At 41.9% G+C, this 24,563-nt stretch overlaps 1 protein-coding gene across 1 annotated transcript in view; it reads right to left on the bottom strand.

Moving 5' to 3' along the window:
• Nucleotides 1-19,911: 19,911 nt before the first annotated feature.
• The window catches only part of LOC125458951 (leucine-rich repeat, immunoglobulin-like domain and transmembrane domain-containing protein 3), a 28,263-nt gene continuing 23,611 nt past the window's right edge, over nucleotides 19,912-24,563 (bottom strand). The window contains exon 4 of the mRNA XM_048544817.2: nucleotides 19,912-21,127. Coding sequence (XP_048400774.1) covers nucleotides 20,076-21,127 — 1,052 coding nt within the window. The 3' untranslated portion in view covers nucleotides 19,912-20,075. The remainder of the gene's footprint in view (nucleotides 21,128-24,563) is intronic.

The following is a 24,563-nucleotide window of genomic DNA, read 5'->3' as shown; positions in this document are numbered from 1 at the left end:
AATTTGCTGAGTTGTAGATATGGATGTCAAAAGAGGGCAAGATAAGATGGAGATAGTAGGAACTGCCGATGCTGGAGAATCTGAGATAATACGGTGTGAAGCTGAATGAACACAGCAGGCCAAGCAGCATCAGAGGAGCCGGAAAGCCTGACGTTTTGGGACCGGACCTTTCTTCAGAAATTTTTTTCTCAAAGCACAGAATAACAGAAGAGTTACTTGGAACTTCACAGCATAGAAAACAGGCCTTCAACCTAATTGTCAATGCCCAACTACTCTAATAACGAGATAACAAAGTGTGGAGCTGGATGAACACAGCAGGCCAAGCAGCATCTCAGGAACACAAAAGCTGACGTTTCGGGCCTAGACCCTTCATCAGAGAGGCTCTCTGATGAACGGTCTAGGCCTGAAACGTCAGCTTTTGTGCTCCTGAGATACTGCTTGGCCTGCTGTGTTCATCCAACTCCACACTTTGTTATCTTGGATTCTCCAGCATTTGCAGTTCCCATTATCACACTCTAATTATGACTTCCCTTCCTGCACCTCATGCATTCCCTTTCTCCCTCATGTAGGGGAGGGTGATGGTGTAGTAGTATTATAACTGCACTGTTAATCCAAAGCCACATATAATGTTTCAGGGACCCTGGTTTGAATCCTGCCAGGGCATATGATGGAAGGTGAATTAAATAACAATCTGGAATTAAGACTCTACTGATGATCATGAATCCATTGTCAGGAAAAATCTGATTGGTTCACTAATGCCCCATATGGAAGGAAACTGCCTTACCTGGTGTGATCAAAATGTAACTCCAAGCCAACAGCAATGTGGCTGACTTTCAACAGCCTTCTGGGTAATTAGGGATGGGCTGTAAATGCTGGCACTAGCCAGCGATCTCCTCATCCTGAGAGTGATTTTTTTTAAATGTGCAAATTACGCGTCATCTTAAATTTATCAATGCCATTTGCTTCAAATATTCCATGTGATGGAAAATTTCACATACTCACCATAGAAAGAAATTTTGACTAAATTTGTTAATTGATCTGTTAATGCCTATTTTACACACATTCTCCTCATTCTGAACTCACCCTCAGTAAAAACAATTTCTCCCCAGCCACATGTTTGAGCATCTTCAAAATTTTAAAGACTTCGATTTTGGCTCCTCTAAGTTTACTCTTTCCAGAAAATAAACCCCCCATCTGTGTCCTCTCAATTTTAGTCATACCTTTGTCAATATTTTTTGCACCTCCTCTAGTGTTGTAGTATCGAGACCAGAATGAGACATAATATTTCAAGTGTGGTCCAATTGAATTTCAAAGATGTCTGGGTTCTATGTTCTCCTGCATATCATCAGTTTTTAATTAGATCACCAATGCACATGGTAAATAGAGGTGGCCCCAGCATGAATTTCTGAGTGACACAATAGCATACTTTCTGCCTAATCAATAAACCTTCTGTCTCCCAACCTACACTACTGCTTTGCAGTAATCTTTCAAACTGTTCCTCTCTACGTGGTCCCTGGCTCCATACATCCCGAGCTGTCCCATGAGCCACCCCTGTGGCACCATGTCAAAGGCTTCAAAAAGTTCATAACTTCCAAATCCATGAGAACCCATGAAAATAACAAATAGCAGCACGGGGTAAGCTATTACCTCCCGTTGCCAGCTCTGCTATTCACTAAGACCATGGCTGTTTTACTGCCTCAGTGCAACTTCTTGCACTACACCAATCTCCCTTGATTTCCTAACTATGTAAAGATCTATTGCTCACTATATTGAATATATTCTGCAATTAAATGTAGACATTTCTCAGGGGTGAATCAATCCAAAGATGATCTACCCTTTGAGTGAAGAAGTTCCTCTTCATCTCAGTCTTAAATCGTCAATGTCTTATTTTGAACTCCCTAAGTGGGTTAACAGGCTCACAGCATTTACTGTCAACCCTGTTGGGAATTTCAATTGAATCAGCTCTCATTCAGATAATACAAGTCTGCTCTGCTCAATCACCCGTCACAGTACAATGCTTCCATCCCAGGAAGCAGCCTACAAAAGTTAGTTGCAATCCCTCTCAATTGAGCATATCTATCCTCAGATGAGGAGTTCAAAACCAATTCCAGCAGTTCACGTACGCGCTCACCAAGATTATGTAAAATTGCAGTAAGGCTTCCCTCATTCCCCTCTATAACTGCCCCCAGTTCCCAACATATGCATACAGGCAGGTACAGGCAGACAAAATAACATAAAAACCAAAAGAACTGCGGATGCTGTAAGTCAGGAACAAAAACAGAATTTTCTGGAAAAGTTCAGCAGATCTGGCAGCAACTGCGAAGAAAAAAATTAATGTTTCGGTTCCGGTGACCCTTCCTCATAACAAAATAATGCAGTGTTTTTGGAGGTGGGAATGGAAAAAAATCTGCAAAGGCACTTCAATGGTCTTTGTCTACAGGATTTGCTGAGATGATCCTTGAGATAACTCAATGAAGGCCGGTATCCTATCACCAAGGCGCCCTTTATTTACACAGGCACAGTACGTGATATGGACTCAGCTTCCTCAGAGCCAGCTGTCAGAGTGACCAGAACCTCCAATACTTCTGTTTACATCTGTCACGCAGGGATCCCTGACTGGACCAGTGTAACAGCCCCAATCAGCGAACTCATTTTCTATGAGATCCATCTGGCTGACCTCATTACAATTGCCACAATCCTTTTAGTAGCTAATATTCACTGTTCTTCAAACTCTCTTGTCCAGCCAATTTCACTTGCTTGCAGGCAAAGCAGTGAGATTGGTTCACAATTTATAGACACTCTGAATTATTCATTAAAAGCAACAATTAATGTCAACTTGTGAGGGAAAACAATCTTGTTCTCTTCAGGCCTCAGGTATTTTCAACTACAGGGAGTCAGAGCAACCACACTTGGGAGGTCGAAAGGTTTCATGCATACCCACAAGCTGTTCACCCACGAAGAAGCCAGTAAAATAATTGTTGGCAGTCATTGGGCCTTTGTCATCTACAAGATTACACATAACTGCAGTAAGGCTTTCCTCATGCGCCCTCCCCCCCCCACCTTATAACCAACCCCAGTCACAAACCAAGATAATAAAATGTGAGGCTGGATGAAGTCACAAACCAGTCAGCTACTTGTTGCTGCTAAATCTCACATGACATGCATGCCCTGATGCCAGCTCATAGCAACCGACCTCTTCCCATTCTGAGTGAACGAAGCAGTGATATAACTATCATTTACAATGAATGTCAAAAAATTGCTTTTAAAATGTTCATTAATTCCTTCCACATGTATGTTTTTACTTCTTAAAACAGACATTTTCCTACATTAGTCCACAATTTAAAATGCAAAAAATGGCTTTTACACCTGATTCTAGGCTTCCTAATAAATAGCTGAGGCTCAAGCTGTGATACTTTCGTACTCTACTAGTTACAGCTGCAAAGCTGAAAATGATCCATTTATTCTTACTACTTGTGTACAGGCCATTCAACAATCCTCAAACTCAGCTGACATGTTTAATCAAGCCTAAGAGGCCGAGTCTTGTGAAAACAATTTTTTGTTTGATGTCTTATCAAATATTTTTTGAAAATTCACTAATTTCCCCTTATCTGTTGATTACAATTTCAACGAACTCTTACAGATTTGTCAATCGTAGCTTCCTCCCTTCAGAAATTGATGTTGACTTTGCCCAATCTTATAACGAATTTCTAAGTATCCTGTTAATACAAGCCTAATAATACATCCTAGCTTTTTCCATACTCTAGATATTTGTTTCTTCTCTTCTTTCTTAAGTACCAGGATTATACTTACTACTGTTTGAACTAAAAGGAATATTCTAGAGGAATTCAGGTAGGTCAAAACCAGTGCACCCCTTTTACAAGCTTAAGATAAAGGCCATTAGGTCCACAAGATTTGTTTTGATTTTATTAGCTGCATTTCTTTCTCAAATACGAGTCATTTGCTAAAATCAATTTCTTTAAATCTGTTATTTTCGGTAAACATTTTGTGGTCATTGCTTCCAAAATGCATTGTTCATCTTCAGATGAAAAAGGGCAAAGTTAATCTAGGCAACAGGTCCCACCAGCAGATCCAAGTGGCAGAGAGATTCACAAGCAAAAGGAAACCAGCCGGAATACCAGTCACACAGAAGTGGCTAATTCGGCAAAATGATGAACGGTGCCTGTCCAATTGCATGTTGAAAGAGAGACCCTTTTGTGGCTTCTGCCTGTCAGTTATGGTGCCTCCAGCACCTGCCACCACCTCTCTTTGTGCTGTCCTTCCACCTGTCAGACATCCAACAAGTTGGCATTCCGCTTTTACTTTGGACTTGCTGCTGCTAGATTTAAAAGAACAATGTATTCCCTTTAGCCTGTTCTATGTCCTTCAGACTGTAGGTCTGTGAACTCCTTGTGAACTCAAGTGTAAGAATTGTGTAAAGTGTATGACCTTCCAACTTGGTGAGATGTTCATTCATGGGATGAGGGCATTGCTGGCTAGGCAGCATTTATTGCTCATCCCTAATCCCTCATCCCAGAGGGCAGTTAAGAGTCAACCACATTGCTGTGGGTCTGGAGTGACATGTAAGCCAAACCAGGTAAGGATGGCAGTTTCCATCCCTAAAGTACAATAGTGAACCAGATGGGTTTTTATCCCCAACAATTGATAACAAATTCACGGTCATCACTAGATTCTGATTTCCCAATATTTATTGAATTCAAGTTCCACCATCTGCCATGGCAGGATTCAAACCAGGTCCCCAGAATGTTGTCTGGTCTCTGGACTAACAGTCCAGTGATAATATCTCTATGCCATTGCCTCCCCACTGAAACATTGGCAGTGATCTGACAGCTTGGCTCATCACACATAATTTCAAAAAGTGTATTTGATAGCAGCCAGTAACATGTAAATGTCTCTTAACTGACTGCTCAACAATCTTATTGGTAATCTGCTTTGACCCATTCATGGACTTTACTGTCTTGCTGCATTCCTGCCAACCACTTAATTTCACCATTATTTTCTGCTGTTAGAATTTGGACTCTCCCAATCCTATTCAATTCAATTGCCCTTCCTGCTACAAAACCATCTTCAGCAGGAATCATTAAATTCCACCAAAATAAACTCAAAAAACTGTGGATGCTGGAAATCCGAAACAAAAACAGAGAGTTCTAGAGAAACACAGCAGGTCTGGCAGCATCAGTAGAGACAACTGAGTTAACATTTTGAGTCTAAATTGTTAATTAAGTTAATCCATTTTTCCTTAATCTCTATTGATTTCTTTAAATATCACACATTGCTATTCTCTAATTTCATATTATCAATATTTTTCCAGTTTACCTCCGTAGCTGAAAACTGATTCTCTCATTGCAACATATTGCCAGTCAATTACTTTGACTTTTGTACTATGTAAGTCTTTTATCTGATACCTTGACATTTATTATGTTATGATCACTATTCCCAAAGTTGATCTATCAAAATTTCATCTTTTATCTATTTTTCTTCATTTCCTATTACCAAATCTAACAGTGCTTCCTCCCTTGTTGGGTTCCTTATGTATTGGACCTATTGTTCTTCACTTTCTCTGCTTGATAGTTTATTTAAAGAGTGTTTGAAATGCACTGTATTTATAGTTTCATATTTTCTAGTCACTTTGTATCTTTACTTGGATATTTTTGCTTGAGCTTTTGCTTTTTGTTCCCCTTCAATGTCATTACTTGGTGGTCTGTCATATATTCCTTACGATGATTGATCCCTACCTGTCCCTTATCAGAATGAATAAGGTACTGTTTCTTTTTGTTTTTGTCAGTTTAATCTTTCCTTTTCAGTGCCATTTTTCCCTGATAAGCACAGCTATCCATTCATCTTCCTTCATTTACAATTCTTTTCAATTGTTTTGCTATATGAATGTGCCTGTTATTTTTAAGTGTATTACTCCTAAGACCTATTATTCCATACATTGTACATTCATCATGCATATTTACTTTTCATGAGATGCCATGTTTTATATAATTACAGGAATGTTTACTATTATCCTATTATTTCGAATAATTTCTAGGTAAATATCTATTGTAAAAAGAATTTTTTAGGAAATGAAAGTAAATCTAAGATGGTATCTAATTTCTTGCAATTTCAATGTATTGTTACATTATATTATACTCCTGTGCAGTTAATAAATGCTGCTTAGCCAGTGACGTCTTCATCCTGTGAATGAATAGAGCTTTTTCTTGCCTTAAAAAGTAAGATATCCAACAATTTGAATGAGAAGCGTAAATAACATAGCATAATTTGAATCTAAAGTTAATGGAAAAATGACCAGTTAAGAAACTATAAGTAGAATTATCTTGACTGTACGATCGTAATGTTATATATCTTGTAAAGAATGTTAACCAATTTGTAAAAACGGCCACAGAATCATAAAAAAATGGTGCTAGGGAATTGAACGATTGTCTGGGTTGATTCACAACAACTAAAAAAAGGCAGACACACTGATGTGCGTCTCATTAGCAACTAGAAAGGTTGGCACTTAGAATTCAAGTAAACCTTGGACAACACAATGGGCCCTTCTAAAGGTATGAAGGTTCAAAACACCACAAGAAATGCCACAATAATTAACTTTGATGTGGGCAGCGGTGATGTGGCAAAATTAACATAGCAGCCACCTTCAAATTTTAGATCGGTACAAGGCTGACTGTGTGACACCATCCAAGAAGAGTTCTGAGAAACATTATCAGAAAGAGATGGGTTCTCAATGCAGCACAGGATGAAAGGCAACCCAACTGAAGAACTGTTGAACTGTACGGGCTGACAATGCCACCAATGTGTAATGATGCAAAAGCAAAATAAAGTAGCTTTCATTCCTTCCTAGAACCTGTCCTATTTAGTTCACCATGACAAGCAACTACCAAATGTTTTGACTTCAAGTTTTTAACTTTTTTACTTCAAAAATCTGAATGCATTTTAGTAAGGCATTTGACAAGATAAGGCATCTGCCACGTGGCAGACGAATCAAAATAGTAAAAGCCCATGGGATACAGGGTAATATGTCAAATTGGATTCAATGTTGGCTTAGTACCAGGAAGCAAAAGAGATATTTGATGGCTGCCTTGAAAAGAGAAAGCCGTTTCAAGTTTTGTTCCACAAGGCTTGGTGTTGGGACCCCTGCTGTTTGCTTTATACATCAATGATTGGGCTTGAATGTGAGGGACATGTTGGGAAATTTGCAGGTGATTCAAAAATTGGCTGCATAGTGGACAATGTTGAGCTGCAGAGCAGAGTGGTGGCTCAATGCTTAGACCCGGGTTTGATTCCACATTCTCCCTGTGTCTGCATGGGTTTCTGTTGGGTGCTCTGGTTTCTTTCAACAGTCCAAAGACATGCGAGTTTGGTGGATTGGCCATGTTAAATTATCCATAGTGTTCAGGGATGTGTTGGTTAGATGTGTTAGCCATGGGAAATACAGAGTTACAGAGATAGGTTAGGGATATGGGTCTGGGTGGGATGTTCTTCAGAGCGTTGGCAGGGCTTGTTGGGCCAAATTATCAGTTTCCGCACTATGGGAATTCTACACTTCAAAGAAAAGCATACATGTATATATATAGATAAATTGGTTGGTGGCTTGGGAAGGAAAGTGGCAGATGGAGTTCAACTCTGATAAGTGTGTCAGGTAATAAATTTAGGGAGGTCAAACAGTAAAAGGAAATACAAGAAATGGGAAAATCTTCACATGCAAGTGAAGAGGTTCCTAGCAGTATAGGTAGATAAGGTTGTAAAGAAGGCATATGGAATATTCTTCTTCACTGAATCATAGAATCCCCACAGTGTGGAAACAAGCCATTCAGCCCAACAAGCCCACACTGCCCCTCTGAAGAGCAATCCACCTAGGTCCATTTCCCTAGCCCGACATTCCCTTGTCTGACCCACCTAAACATCCCTGGGAACTATGGGCAATTTAGCATGGCCAATCCACCTAGCCTGCACATCTTTGGACTGTGGGAGGAAACCGGAGCACCCAGAGGAAACCCATGCAGACAAGGGGAGAACATGCAAACTCCACACAGACAGTCACCTGAGGCTGGAATTGAACCTGGGTCCCTAGTGCTGTGAGGCAGCAGTGCTAACCACTGAGCCACCATGTTGCCCCGGTTGACATATAGATTACAAAAGCAGAGATATAACGATGAAATTGTATAGGACATGGTGAGCCCACAACTGTAATATTGTGTGCAGTTCTGGTCACTACATTACAGGAAGGACATAATCCTCTGGAGAGAGTGCAGTGAGGATTTACTAGATTGTTGCCCGGCTGGAGAATTGTAGTTATGAGGAAAGATTGGAGAGCTTGGGGTTGTTTTCCTTGAAATGGACAAGGTTAAGGGGTGACATGATTGAAATAGACAAAATTTGTAAGGGGTAGAGATAGAATGCAAGATGGAACCTGTTTCTCCTTGGTAGAGAGTTCAAAAACCAGTGGTCATAGATTCATTGCAGAAGGATTAGAGGGGTCATTACAAAACCCTTCTTTATGCGGAAGTTGGTAGGTGTCTGGAATTTGCTGTCTGAGTTGGTAGTGGAGGCAGAGACCCTGAACTCTTTTGAAAAGTACGTGGATCTGAACCTTTAGGTGATGCAAGCTTCAAGGTTATGGGTCTGATGCAGGAAGATAGGATTAAAGACGGCATCTGGGTGTCTTTGGAAAGGCATGGACATTTGGGCCAAATGGCCCCTTTCTGTGTTGTATCATGTCTATGGTTTTAGAAGAAGAATCTTAAATGAACAGACCAACAATGATAATTGATTGACCTTATGTTTTACCTTTGTAAATATATCTTATCTGCACCCACTTTTGATTCTCTGTTTTACCTAATAACTGTGGCGTCTTTTTACTTGGTAACTTTCACTGATATTGTGTCATAAACCAAATTTTAACTTGTGCTAAGTGAACTTTAAAAATTCACAGTTCACAGACAGCTCTGTGAACATCCCTGATGTGAATAGAATACTAGTTGGAAAGTGTTGCTGAATATAATTCTGCTTAAAAATAATTGTAACTTTAAACTTGAGCCAAGATTCAAAACAGGGAGACATCAAGCACATTCGTTGTAATATCATCCATCTCAAAATTCAGTCTTCCAATTGGAAATGACTATTGTTTATCTTAATTCACCTTCTCCTAGTTGGATTTGCTTTGTTCTGATACACACAAACTTAGGGAACTCGGTTTAAAAGTATGAATGTGTCTGCATATCTGTATGTCTGTGTGTATAAAACATTATTCCAGTGTGAGTCACTCACAGACAACTGTCTTCCAACTTTTTCTATTCATATTTCCCTGTTACTCACAAAGAAACTATGCAATAACATGATACAAGCAATTTATAAACATAAATCAAGTGAGCAACATGACTGACTGCTGATGCTACTGATTAAACGACAAGTACAAAATGCTGCAGTAAACCATCTACACTGTCGACATTTTTACACATCATTGTTATAGAATCATAGATAGGTAACAGCACAGAATCAGTGCCATCACTTGGTGTGTCCATGCTGGTTTTACAAGTCCAACTCAGCTAGTTACAATAATAAAAAATACCGTTTTAATGTTATTTCTTTGATAAATTTGTTTTTGACAAATATAAATAATATTTGTTTTCAGTCTGAAGAATTGTTCACTTCAATTTTAAAGGATGTAATATGAATAACACGTCATTCAAGTTTACAGATTTTAAAGATTACATTAAAAGGTGGATATTGTTTGGTTTTTCAAAGAGGCCATGAGAACATAGAACATAGAACATTACAGCACAGTACAGGCCCTTTGGCCCTTGATGTTGTGCCAACCTGTCATGCCGATCTTAAGCCCATCTAACCTACACTATTCCATGTACGTCCATATGCTTGTCCAATGACGACTTAAATGTACTTAAAGTTGGCGAATCTACTACTGGTGCAGGCAAAGTGTTCCATTCCCTTACTACTCTCTGAGTAAAGAAACTACCTCTGACATCTGTCCTATATCTTTCACCCCTCAATTTAAAGCTATGGCCCCTCGTGCTCGCCGTCACCATCCTAGGAAAAAGTCTCTCCCTATCCACCCTTTCTAACCCTCTGATTATTTTATATGTTTCAATTAAGTCACCTCTCAACCTTCTTCTCTCTAATGAAAACAGCCTCAAGTCCCTCAGCCTTTCCTCGTAAGACCTTACCGCCATACCAGGCAACATCCTAGTAAATCTCCTCTGCACCCTTTCCAAAGCTTCCACATCCTTCTTATAATGCGGTGACCAGAACTGTACACAACACTCCAAGTGCGGCCACACCAGAGTTTTGTACAGCTTCACCATAATCTCTTGGTTCTGGAACTCGATCCCTCTATTAATAAAAGCTAAAACACTGTATGCCTTCTTAACAGCCCTGTCAACCTGGGTGGCAACTTTCAAGGATCTGTGTACATAGACACCGAAATCTCTCTGCTCATCTACACTACTAAGAATCTTACCATTAGCCCTGTACTTTGCCTTCCGGTTACTCCTACCAAAGTGCATCACCTCACACTTGTCCGCATTAAACTCCATTTGCCACCTCTCAGCCCAGCTCTGCAGCTTATCTATGTCTCTCTGCAACCTACAGCATCCTTTGTCACTATCCGCAACTCCACCGACCTTAGTGTCATCTGCAAATTTACTAACCCATCCCTCTACGCCCTCACCCAGGTCATTTATAAAAATGACAAACAGCAGTGGATCCAACACCAACCCTTGCGGTACACCACTAGTAACTGATCTCCAGGATGAACATTTCCCATCAACAACCAGCCTCTGTCTTCTTTCAGCAAGCCAATTTCCGATCCAAACTGCTATATCTCCCACAATTCCATTCCTCCTCATTTTGTACAATAGCCTATTGTGGGGAACCTTATCGAATGCCTTGCTGAAATCCATATACACCACATCAACCAGTTTACTCTCATCTACCTGTTTGGTCACCTTCTCAAAGAACTCAATAAGGTTTGTGAGGCACGACCTTCCCTTCACAAAACCGTGCTGACTATCCCGAATCAATTTATTCTTTTCTAGATGATTATAAATCCTATCCCTTATAACCTTTTCCAACACTTTATCAACAACTGAGGTAAGGCTCACTGGTCTATAATTACCAGGGTTGTCTCTACTCCCCTTCTTGAACAGGGGAACCACATTTGCTATCCTCCAGTTGTCTGGCACTATTCCTGTAGACAATGACGAGTTAAAGATCAATGCCAAAGGCTCGGCAATCTCCTCCCTGGCTTCCCAGAGGATCCCAGGATAAATCCCATCCGGCCCAGGGGACTTATCTATCTCCACACTCTGTAGGATTTCTAATACCTCTTCCTTGTGAACCTCAATCACACCTAGTCTAGTAGCCTGTATCTCAGTATTCTCCTCGACAACATTGTCGTTTTCTAGAGTGAATACTGTTGAAAAATATTCATTTAGCACTTCCCCTATCTCATCTGACTCCACACACAACTTACCACTACTATCCTTGATTGGGCCTAATCTTACTTTCGTCATTCTTTTATTCCTTAAATACCTATAGAAAGCCTTAGAGTTTACCCTGATCCTATCCGCCAACAACTTCTCATGTCTCCTCCTGGCTCTTCTGAGCTCTCTCTTGAGACATTGTCTGTTCTGAGAATCTGTATAATTATAAACAGAGTAAGCAGGTTTGAAATCCATAATATATTAAAATATACAGTTGTTGGAATCATTACTGGTTGTTCTTGTTGAAGATCGATCATCTCAGCTCCAGAACATCTCTATAGGAGTTCCTCAGGGTGGTGTCCTAGACCCAACCATCGGCAGCTGCTTCATGAATGATCTTGCCTCCTTCGTAATGTCAGAAGTGGGGATCTTTGCCAATGGTTACGCAATGTTCAGCACTGTTCACGACACCTCAGATACTGAAGTTGTCCATGTCTAAATGCAGCAAGTCCTGGACAATATTCAGGCTTGGGCTAAAAAGTGACAAGTAACATTCATGCCACTCACATGTTCATTGCTATCATGGAATCCCCCCACTATTAACATCTTGGGAGTTACCACTGACCAGAAACTCAACTGGACTTGCCAAACAAATATTGTAGCTACAAGAGCAGTTCTGAGGCTGAGCAAACTGCAGTGAGTAACTTGCCTTCTAGTCTCCCTAAAATCTACAAGGCAGAAGACAGGAGGGTGGTGAAAAACGCGCTACTTGTCTAGGTGAGAGCAGCTCCAACAACACTGAAGAAGCTTGCTACCATTGTTCGAAGTGATAAATTTTATACTTAAAATAGGTGTGCACTATATTTATTACCTTGTAATTCACTCATTTTGTACGGGCACCTTTGGCAGTCATTTGTTGGTTATCCCTAGTTAATCTTGAGAAGATAGCTGCCCTCTTCAACCACTTCAGTCCTTGTTTTGCAGGTTTTGATGAGGGAATTCCAGCATTTTGACTCAGTAGCACTGAAGGAATAACAATATGTTTCCAAATCAGGATGGTGAGTGGTTAGAGAGGATCCTGAATGTACTGTGTTCCCATCTGCTGCCGTCACCCTTTGAGCTGGAATTTGTCATGAGTTTGGAAGCTGCATTCTAAGGAGGTTTGTTGAATTTCTGCGGTGCATCATGTACATGTTATACAATGCTACCATTGAGCATCAATAGTAGAGGTACTGCAGAACTGTCTGTTCCAGACTAGGATTAGCCTAGGTTGCCATAAGTAGCGGCTCTATTTTGGGGTCAACAATAAATGATGCTCCTTTCCAGTTGAGCTTCCTGAGTTATTACATTGGCAATGAAAGTAAAGAAACATTTTTGACAACCTTGTCTTTCAACGAACACTGTAAGACCATGAGGGGGATGTGTTATAAATGCCACTGTTTGGGAAATTGGAACTTTATGGTGTGGATGCGGAGGTTTCACACCAGTATGCTGAAAGAATTACATACATTTTCTCAGGCAAATAGGAAGAAGGGGATCAATGACCAAAAGTTATTCTCCTGACTGCTTGTGGGGCTCAGACTTGCAGCATCATAAAAAGCGTAACCTACCAAGCAGCCCTGGAGTCAAAACCTTTAATGAACTGATAGACAAGGGAATGAACCACTATGACTCAAACCACCCGTTACGTTGCAGCATTACAGGTTTAACACAGCAAATAGACTTCCTGGGGAATCAGTTACTGAATTCTTGATTAAGAAAATTGGTAGAATACTGTGAGTATAGGTCAGCACTTCAGGTGATGTTAAGGGATCGCACAGTTTGTGGAATCAATAATATTGAGACCCAAAGTATGCGACTGACTGAAGAAAGTTATAGAACTGATCCTTTCCCATTAAATGGGGGAGAAAGGGACTTGGGGGCTTCAAGGCCCATGGACAGGACAGTACACTACTGATCACAACCTTGCTGCATACTGCAGCACCAAATCCCTAGCAGAAAATACTCACTGCTTCCATTTGTTGCCAAAGAAGGACAATTGGAGTCAAAGGTTGCAAAGTTACAGAAACTGGAAGTTTCTACACAATAGACTGAGGAGCAAGAACATCCAAGTCATATTTAGAGTTATAGAGTCATAGAGTCCTAAGGCACAGAGACAGGCCCTTTATCCCAAATGGCTCCATGCTAACCAAAATGTCAATCCACACTAATCTCCTTTCCCTGTACTTTGCCTACATCCTTCGAAATATTTCCTATGTACTTTCCCAAATGCCTCTTAAGTGTTGATATTGTACCCACTACAACCACTCCCACTGGCAGCTCATTCCATAAGCATATCACCGTCTTTCCCCTCTTACTTTAAACCGATGCCATCTGGACCTCGATTCCCCAACCTTGGGAAAAAAAGAGAACATACACCCTCTCCATGCCTCATATGATCTTATATACCTTTGTAAGATCCCCCTCAGTCTCCTATGCTGTAAAGAAAAAGGCCTTAGCTCGTCCAATATCTTCCCATAACTCTGTCGCTTGAGTCCTGGCAACATCCTTGTACATTTCTTCTGCACTCTTTCCAGTTTAATAACACCCTTCCTATAGCAAGGTGGCCAAAACTGAAGACAATACTCCAAATTCAGCCTCATCAATGTCCAGTACAACTGCTACATAACTTCCCAACTTCTATACTTAATGCCCTGATTGATGAAGACCAGTGCGCCAAAAACCTTCCTCACTCCACTGTCTACCTGTGACTCCACTTTCAGAGAATCATGCACCTAAACTCCAAGGTCCCTCTGATAAAATACACTCCTTAAGGCCCTACCATTCACCCTGCTACCTTGATTTTATTTTCCAAAACACAACACCTCACACTTATTTATATTAAACTCCATTTGCCATTTCTCAGACCACTTTCCCAGCTACAATTTCTGATAATCTTCCTCGCTGTCTGCGATACCACCTACTTTAGTGTCATCTGCAAGCTTACTAATCATGCCTTGTACATCCTCATCAAAATCATTGATATAGGGTACAAACAGCAATGGGCCCAGCCCTGAGCCCTGAGGCACACCATTAGTCACAGGCCTCCAGCCAACAAGAACCCCTCCAATATTACCCTCTGGTTCCTACCATCAAACCAATTGTGCATCCAAGTTTCCAGCTCTCCCTGGACTCCATACAATCTAACCTTCCAGAGTGGCTTTCCATGTGGAATCTTATTAAAGGCCTTAATGAAATCCATATAGATTATGTCTACTGCTCTACCCTCATCAACTTTCCTGGTCGCTTCATCAAAGAACACTAACAAATTTGTAAGGCATGATCTCCCATGCACAAAGCCATGCTGACTACTCTTAATCAAACCATGTCGTTCCAAATGCATGTATTTCTTACCGCTCAGAATCTTCTCAAGTAATTTACCTACCACAGATGTTAAGCTTACTGGTCTGTAATTCCCAGGTTTTTCTATGTAACCTTTTTTGAATTAAGGCACAACATACACTACCGTCCAGTCTTCTGGGGCCTCATCGATGGCTAATGATGACGCAAATATATCAGCCAGGGCCCCTACAATTTCTTCTCTAGCCTCTTGCAGGGTTCTGGGATATATTTGGTCAGAACCATCAGATTTATCCACCTTCATACATTCTAATACATCCAACATCTCCTCTACTGTGACATGGACTGTCCCAAGATATCACAACTAATGTCCCCAAGTTTCCAAGTCTTTATGTCAGGATTCACCCTAACCTTCTCATCCAAAGCTACCTCATGCACCCTTTTCACCCTCCTCATTTCCTTCCTCAGTAAACCTCTGTATCCCCTATATATCTCCAGGATTCCTTTGATCCCAGTTGCCTGTACCTGAGCCATGCCTTCACCTTTTTTCTGGTCAAAGCCTCAATTCCTCTTGCCATTCAAGATTTTCTATTCCTGCGAACCTTGCCCTTCACCCTCACAGGACTCTAGCTATCACACTTCTAAAGGCCTCCCACTTGCTGGAGGTCCCTTTGCCTGCAAACAAGCTACTCCAATTAACCCTTGCAAGCTCCTGTCTAATTCCAATAAAATTTGCCTGCCCCAGTTTAGAATTTGAACCTGTGGACCAGTTTTGTCCAACTCCACAATTACTTTAAAATTAATTGAGCTATGATCACTGGCCTCACAGTGCTCCCCACTGCCACCTCAGTCACATGTCCTGCCCTATTTCCCATTAGTAGGTCAGGCTTTGCCCCCGTCCTGAGTGGGACCTTTTACGTACTGCTTGAGGAAACTTGCCTGAACACGTTTAACAAATTCCATCCCATCTAAGCCCTTAACACAATGGCATTCCTAGTCAATGTTAGGAAAATTAAAATCCCCTGCAATGATAACCCTATTGCTCCTGGATGCCTCCCCAGTTTCCCTGCATATTCCAGTTACTATTTGGCAGCTAATAATACAACCTCAGTAATGTCATCACCCCCTTCGTATTTCTTAGCTCCACCCACAAAACTTCACTGGATAATCCCTCAGTTAATTCATCTCTGACTACTGCTCGAATACCCCCCTTAATCAAAAATGCAATTCCTCTTCCCCTCTTTCATCCACCCCTGTCCCACCTGAAGCACCTGTATCCTGGCACATAAAGCTGCCAGTCCTGTCCCTCCAAGAGGAAGATTTCTGTAATGGCTATAATATCCCAGTCCCATATACCTATCCATGCCCTGAGTTCATTGGCCTTACCTTTCAGCCCTCTTGCATTGAATTAGCTGCAATTTGATCCAGCAGGCATTCCTTGCTCCCTGTCCTGTTCCAGCCTGATGTGTCTCTCCAACTTGCCATCTCTGATTACTGTATCTCCTTCCGGCTTCACACTTGCCTCCCTGCTATTGAGGATCGCACCCCCTGCCAATCGAGTTTAAACCGTCCCTGTAGCACTAGAAAATCTGCCCGCCAGGATATTGGTCCCCCTCCAATTCAGGTGCAATACGTCCCTCTTGAACAGGTCACCTCTGCCCCAGGAAAGATTCCTATGATCCAAGATTCTGAATCCCTGCCCCCTGCATCAATTATTTAGCCAAGTGTTCATCTGCCATATCCTCCTGTTCTTACTCTCACTAGCACGTGGCACTCGAGTTAAACTGGAGATTAACACTGTCGAGGTCGTGGTTTTTAACTTTTTTCCTAGCTCTCTATAATCACTCTGCAGGACCTCATCCTTATTTCTACCTATGCCATTTGTATCAACGTGCACAATGACTTCTGGCTACTCACCCATGCGCTTGAGAACGTTCTGCAGCAGCTCCAAGACATTCTAGACCCTGACGCCCAGGAAGGAACACACCATCCTGGATTCCTGTCTGCAGCCACAGAAGCTCCTGACTGTTCCCCGAACTTTTGAGCCTCCTATCATTGAGGTCCTGTTTACCATTACCCTTTCCCGCTGTGCCCCAAAGCCAGTCGTGGTGCCACTGAACTGGCTACTGCTGCTTTCCCCTGAACGGTCATCGCCCCCAACAGTATCCAAAATGGAATACTTGTTTTCGAGGGGAATGGCCGCATTTATGGTCATAGGGTTCACCCCAGACAAGGCTGATGAAACAGGCAAAATGTGTACTGCCCAGGCTGAAGGTTGAAGCCCTCTCAAGTCAGGGCTTTACAAATAAATCTGCCTGAGGATGAGAAATTGATCAAACTGAATTACATCACTACTCACAAAGTCACCCCAATTAGGATAAAACTCCATCGAAATAGTCACACCCTTATCATGGGTGTAAACATTGTTAAAAATGTATTTATAGCTGGGGAGCAAGCCTTTAGGAAACTCTGATGGGGCACCTTCAAAGAATCCCCATGTTGAGAAAAGAGGCCATTCAGCCCATCAAGCCGACACCAATCCTCAGAAGGCCATTCCACCTACAGTCAGCCACATACCCCATCTCCATAACTCTGCATTTCCCATGGCTAATCCACCGAGCCTGCTTAACCCGAGACAGAGCAGGGCAATTTAGCATGGCCGATCCTTCTAACCTGCACATCTTTGGACTGTGGGCAGAAACCAGAGCACCCAGAAGAAACCCATGGAGATATGGTGAGAGTATGCTAACTCCACACAGACAATCCCACCCCCACCCCTAGGGCTGCAATTGAATTTAAGCCCTTGGTACTGTGAGGCAGCAAAGCTAACCACTGAGCCACCATGCCTCCTCATCTTGCCATTAAGCCAGTGAGATATTAAGGCTAGATTGGTCACATGCACTGACAAGCCTTTACTTGCTGTTGGGACCACTGTTGTCCCAGTTTCACATGGGCAACAGACATTCCAACTACCCTTAATGGTAGTGCAAGGGCCAGGTCCCAACCTTTTGGGAAGGAGTGACTGTAGAAAATCTACCTGCATTGGCAACAGACCTTTAAAATGGGCACTGGCAATCTATATGAAGTCATTGGGAAGTATCTCAAAGTGTTCTGAGTCAGCCTTAGTAGGATAACAGGCACCAAGGCAAAGATCAAAATGCAGACCCAGAGGCCCGACCTAAACACTTCAATGCATGGCAGTTTCACAATGGATGGGTCCACAGAACTGACTTCCCCAAGTTGGGACTAACCTATGTACACCATGAGTGGTGGCTCAATCTTGGTGCTCAACAATGAATGACGGTTCTTTCCAGTCAAGCTTCTTGATTTATCATACATGGGAAGTTGGCTTAGTCCCATGCTGCCTGAGGTTACCAGGAAGGACTTCCCTTCACAACCTCACCCCTCACCTAAGGAATGACGGCGATCAGGTTCAACCACCACCAGTCCTCTGTCTCTCTCTAATGAGAAAGTAACGCTGTGGGAGTATGATGACTTCAATAATTTTTCAAAGTGGTATCTACTTCAATATTATTAGTCAGTGGTCTCTGGATTTGCACAAAGTGAGCTGTAGAATATGATCATTCTTTTTTGACTGTACTTACTGCTTTCATGAGCTGGATTGCACACATTGGTAGATTAGTAAATAAAAGAGATGACTACCACTGGAATTTGATGTGCAGCTGGGAAAGCTGGTGCCTTTTATCTGGAGTAAAAACTGTCTACACATTAATTTCAGGGAATTTCACTCTCTCCATGTGATATAGTGAATTTTATCCGATAATGCTCTGCTGCACGCCTCAATATGAATACACCACACCTCTATGATGCCATCCTGTGTTACCCTGTGCTCACCAGCAGCAGAAGTACTTGCCACTGCCAGGTCATAATTGCCAGACAAGAACAGTGGCATTGTGGGAAGCTTTGCCTCAGACATGGCCAACAGGGGCAAGCAGATGCCCGAAATTGCTGAAACGGACCTGGGGATCCTGAAGGATGGCATGGTGGAAAGGATGACTGTCCCCTTTCCTCAAGACTAACAGAGGATTCCATGGCATCAGCTACCGGGTCTGAAGTTGCCACATGGGTCAGTGCAATTTGCATAATCCCAGAGGATCACTGAGCATTGCAGGAAGAAGATTATCGACCTTCTGCACTCTGTGATTGTAGATGCCATCATCTTCTCTCTGATACCTCTTGCTTGAAGTCTGCCACCATATTCACCTCTGACCAGGTATATCGGTCTAACCATTCTCACCCTTGTATCATTCACTCTCACCCTTCCTACTCCCCACACAGTCACGACATGTCACCAGCTTTCCCCAACCTGCACCAGCACTAACAGCTATACCAGCCACTTGCAACTCTCTCAATCCTTCGTTTTGTCTCATTCCTGGTAGAAACATCCCACAAGTGGGTGGGCAGAACTAAGGCAGGTGGTGAGCTGCCCAAAATCTGTCTCATTACCCTTCCTGAGAAGAGAATCCTTGCCCTCGTGGGAGATGACTGTGACCACTCATGTCCCAACAATCTGGTGTAATTCATTGTCAAGTGTTGCTCTCCTCTCTCATTATCACATGTGAATGTGGTCTTAACATGCCTCAACATCATAACATTTCAGACTTTCTGCTTCATAACACTGGTTATCATGCATTTTGAGATAAGTGCAAAAAAAAACATAATTTTAAACTCAGTCAGCCCCTCCCACAACCCACCCAAAGCCCCTGGTCCAATTCGTTTGCACATTTTTTTTTCAGTTTTAAAACAAAAACCACAATCTTCCAGGTCTGCAGCTCACAGGCTTGGGGTGCAAAGTAAACGTTGTTCATTGGGATGGCAAGGGACCAGGACCCTGCCGCAATTCCTCAACTTGCTCCAATGAATTCTCGGTTTGGAGAACCCCAACTTGAACTTTCTGCCCTGCCACTGGGGCTACGTTTATTCCATTTCCAGCTGAAATGGTAAGGGGTGAACTTGGTCACTTGGTGCAAGCACTTGGGAGTGGGCAAAGGGCTGCTGAAGATCCTTCTGCCAGATATTCTTAACGCTTACAATGTAGATGAAGGTCACAACAGACACAAGTAATTTTATTATAAAGATGTAGTGTGTGAAGTATTCAGTATGAAATAAGAATTGATATTTTGAATACGGTTTGAAAAACAATAATATACAAATCTGTGTTCTTCACTGCATATGCACATGTTAACAGATAATCGGAAACATGCAGATATCATAGATGTCCTTCTGTAGCACATTACAGTCAATGCGCTGCACAAATCAGCAAAGATACTCAGACCTAGAACTGTCACTCTTGAAAGTGATCTGTGAATCTATGCTTGATCTTGAGCACAACAGTAATCGTTGAGATTCAGTATCGCGCCGAGTCCATGAATCATTCCCTCTCCTTACTGGCTGTGTTCTGAGTGACAGAGTTTCAAATTTCACATAAGAATCTTCGATTAGCTCCTGCTCTGCTCTTTTTCTCCGTTTGTGATGAACTTTGCCTAGCTCATAACACAGCATCAAAAGGAGTCCTGCTCCAATAATACATCCTAGTACAGCACCAATAATCGTCAATAGGGTTTGATGGCCACTTGTGTTGGGTTCTCCTTCTGTCGAAAACACTATACATTGTTCTTTTTTAGGTTGGATGCCTTTCGGACATATGCATGCTGTATATTTTGTATTTGGCGTCAATCCCCCCAGTGATATTTTACTTTTGCTAGGGTCCACATTGACCTTCTGAACATCTTTCTCACCATACTTTGAGTAGAGCACATTTAAGGCAGTGCCACTTCTATAATTTGAAATTTTCCAGCTTATGGAAACTTTCTGGGCTGTCTCACTGATAACTCTCAGGTTTTTAATAATTGCATTTTCTTCTGGTGTTGCCGTTGTATTGAATGGTAGGCCCTTTTTCTTGTTCTCATTGACATGTTGAGTCATTTTGTCTGATTTTTTCTCTACTTGCAACTTGGTGAGCTTCCTTTCATCTGCCACCGGCATGGCTTTATCAACGGGAAGAATCTTTTCCTTTGTTGATGATGTGGTGGAGACAGAGAAGAGTGCGTCTGTTGTCAGACTTTCCATTTTTTGTTCCTTATTTGCTGGAGTTGAAATCTCTTGTTCTGTACTCGACTTCTTCAAAAGGCTCTGCCTCTGAGGAGAGGCTGTAGTAACGGTTTCTACAACAGTGAGAGTAATAGAGACTTCCGATGCTCCAGCTAGATTTTTCGCTTTACATCTGTAGTCTCCAGCATCTTTATAGGAAATTCCTGTCAAACTTATTATTGACCATCGGATTCCGTCTGCTGGCGATTCTTGGACAACTGAAACAAAAGACATTTGAGAGTAGTAGAAACTAGTAAGTAAGTAAGTAGTAGAAAGTTGTACTAAATAATAAGAACAATAAAATAAATACTCTTAACAGGCTTCTCTGTCAAGGGATTTAAATACTTTCAATTAAATGCAACTGATCCAAAACTGGATTATTCCCATTTATTCCTGATAGTGACGTTTGCCTTAGGCTGGAATGTTAGTATTTTGCTGACTGGATTTTGATTATAATTCCAAATTGTAGCAGAATGATACAATTTGCTGACAACCAGAAGACAAAAATATTGTTGCAGTTATGACAGAAAAGTCTAGCAAGAGGCAAAGAAGTAGTGTGGAACAGTTCAACCTTCATACTGCAGAGTTCAAATGTACTGTAATATCAGTTTAGGAATTATCTCTCTCCATAGACAAATCTGACACACCTCACAATTTCATACATGTCCTGGAGCAGCATTTTACAGGAATTAATTGCTGCACTGTCCAACAGCAACACCTTTCCCCAACAACTGGACACGCCAAACCCAAAACAAAGAGGTAGGTAAGTAAAGTGAGCTTTAATTAAAAAAAAATCACTCTCCCCTCAATGTCCTGCCTCCAGAAACAGCTGATCTACCACTTGGGTCACAGGAAGAAAGCACTTGCAAAGTACAAAGTAGAGAGACAACATGGTGTGGAGCTGGATGAACACAGCAGGGCAAGCAGCATCTTAGGAGAAGGAAAGCTGACGTTTTGGGCTTAGACCCTTCTTGGCCTGCTGTGTTCATCCAGCTCCACACCTTATTATCTTGGATTCTCCAGCATCTGCAGTTCCTATTATCACTTGCAAAGTACAGTTGGTGTATCACAATGGAAACTATGTATTTCTACTTCACAAATCCAGCCATACTGGTGAAAAGGGGCACATGTAAGAAACTGTAGAAGATTGTGTGCACAGCCCAGATCGTCACAGAAACCAAACATGTATCTATGGATTCTGTGTACACTACTTGTTGCCTTGGAAATGCTGCCAACATTATCATCCTGGTAATGCTCTCCTACATCAGGCAGAAGATACAAAAGTTTGAACATGCAAGAACTGGTTCAAGAACAGCTTCTTCCCTGCCATTATTGGTCTGATGAATGGACTGTCTAGCTTTAAATAATGTAGATCTTATTGATGTTGATCTTGCTTTGCGCACCTCCTGTGTAGTTTAACCTGCATGCCTCGCTCTGTCCAAACACCCAATGATCTCTACATCTTTGCTTACTATGATCTGCCAGTACTGCGCACAAACAAAGCTTTTCCCAGTACTTAGGTACACGTGACAATAAGTCAAATCAAATCAAATTAGCAGTCGCTCAGTCAGTGTTTGATCTTGCCAGTGTAAAGAAGACTGAGTTGTGAGCAGTGATTGTAATCGACTAGATAGAGAGAAGTACAAGTAAAATGTTGCTGTAAGTGCCTTGATGAGACGTCATCTGAAGCACTTTTGTGTAACTATTTAAGATGAGTGTAGGGGGAGGGGCTTAGATTAGTTCACTGGTTGGCGCAACATCGAGGGCCAAAGGGCTTGTTCTGCGCTGCATTGTTCTATGTTCCATGTTCTATGTTGCCGGTCCACTCCATCTTGCACTGATCAAGATAAATGCAAAAATACCACTTTTTAAGAAGGGTCTTGGCCCGAAACGTCAGCTTTTGTGCTCCTGAGATGCTGCTGGGCCTGCTGTGTTCATCCAGGTCCACACTTTGTTATCTTGGATTCTCCAGCATCTGCAGTTCCCATTATCACTGATAACATATAATGTGTCAGGAGAATGGGCTGCCAATCGATTGTCAAGTTGATTCTAACTAATAAAGGCATTGGCATAGAGGAAAGAATAAAGAGCTGTAAGCTCTGCAAGTTTCTGGGCAATTAAAAATATATAAGATTTGAACATGTCCCTTTTGTTAGCAGAGGACAGATCTCTGCATAAGGATGTATGTCACATAGAATAAGTGCTAGTACCTTATTCTGCACTCTGTGGATAATGAAGATCTTAGCTGGGCAATGGGGCCTATTGCCCATACAAACGAGTTCTGATTGACTGAGACATTGCCATGGTGAAAGCAGCAGGACCTATAGGCTCCCCACGTTCCCTTGCTGGTTCATAGAATGTGCAAGGATTGAACATGTTCCATTAGTTTGCAGGGAATGGGATCATGTGCATGAATGGATTTTGCATCTAGAAAGCATAAATGAACCACACTTTGAACTAACAAGGTGTAGAGCTGGATGAACACAACAGGCCAAGCAGCATCAGAGGAGCAGGAAGACTGACGTTTCGGACCTAGACTCTTTTTTTGTGTTCATCCGTCTCTACACCTTATTATCTCAGATTCTCCAGCATCTGCAGTTCCTACTATCTCTCACACTTTGAACTGTCAACTTGCAAATCAATCAGCACCTTTCTTCCCTGTTGTATAAATTATTGTCATCATTTGAAATTTGGTATTCTTGCAAAGGTCCTGATGATTACACAATGTAAAGTTTTGTCTCTCTTTTCACCAGTATTCAAAAGGAATGTGTTCAAGTCTTTGCTCTTTTTTGAATCATGCAAAAGCTTGGGAGGCCTCTAGTTCTTTGTTACATTCTCCACGGTCAAACCTCAGCCAGTCAGGGGTGAATTCTAGTCAAACAGCACCTTTTATCCTGCAGTGTGAATCAACACGATTATTTGAATTTTGGCCTTCTTGTACTTGTCCAGATTAAAAAAAAAATTTTAGCAGCATGTGTCTCTCTTTTCAGCAATGTTCAAGCTCTACGCTGCAAAGTTACAACTCCTGTGCTGGAACCCTGTGCATTACATGGCCTTTCAAATTCTCAGTGTAGCCCAGATTTTCCAAAGATCTGACAATTATTTTTGAAGCCTAGACGGGAGTCATGTATTGAGACCCAAAATAGCTGACCCTAATGGGAAATTGAAGATCCTAATGGGCAATTACTCTATGGCTAGAAACTTGAAAAATATCCATTTAAATTGGAGAATTTGGAGGGTTTTGATGCAGTTAAAAGATACCCAGGAAAGGTTAGACAATTAAACACCTCGTGAACTCCTGGGTAACTATTAAGCTGACCTTGGACCCCTCCTCGACTTGACATATTCACCCCAACTGCACCCTCCGTCCCCAGATCCCTTACACCTACTGGACCTTGATACAATTTCCCACACAACCTGATACCGGCTCCCCACTAACTGCCAGAACTGATGCCCCACTCACCCTCCACCCACTCCAACCCCACGGGATTGAACAACACCCCATCCCCACCAGATCAATAATCTCCCACCTACCCTGACCCACCCAAAACACGACATCAATTACCCAGTGCAATTCCACCCTGCACCCTGCGCCTTACTCCACTTGGATCTTGCCCACCTGGCACCCTAATCTCACATTTACCTCGCAGAAAC

Source organism: Stegostoma tigrinum, chromosome 1, assembly GCF_030684315.1.
Source record: "Stegostoma tigrinum isolate sSteTig4 chromosome 1, sSteTig4.hap1, whole genome shotgun sequence".
In the NCBI taxonomy this organism is placed as follows: Eukaryota; Metazoa; Chordata; class Chondrichthyes; order Orectolobiformes; family Stegostomatidae; genus Stegostoma; species Stegostoma tigrinum.
Note: the sequence above shows the minus strand (reverse complement) of the source record. Positions and strands in the feature narration are given on the sequence as shown.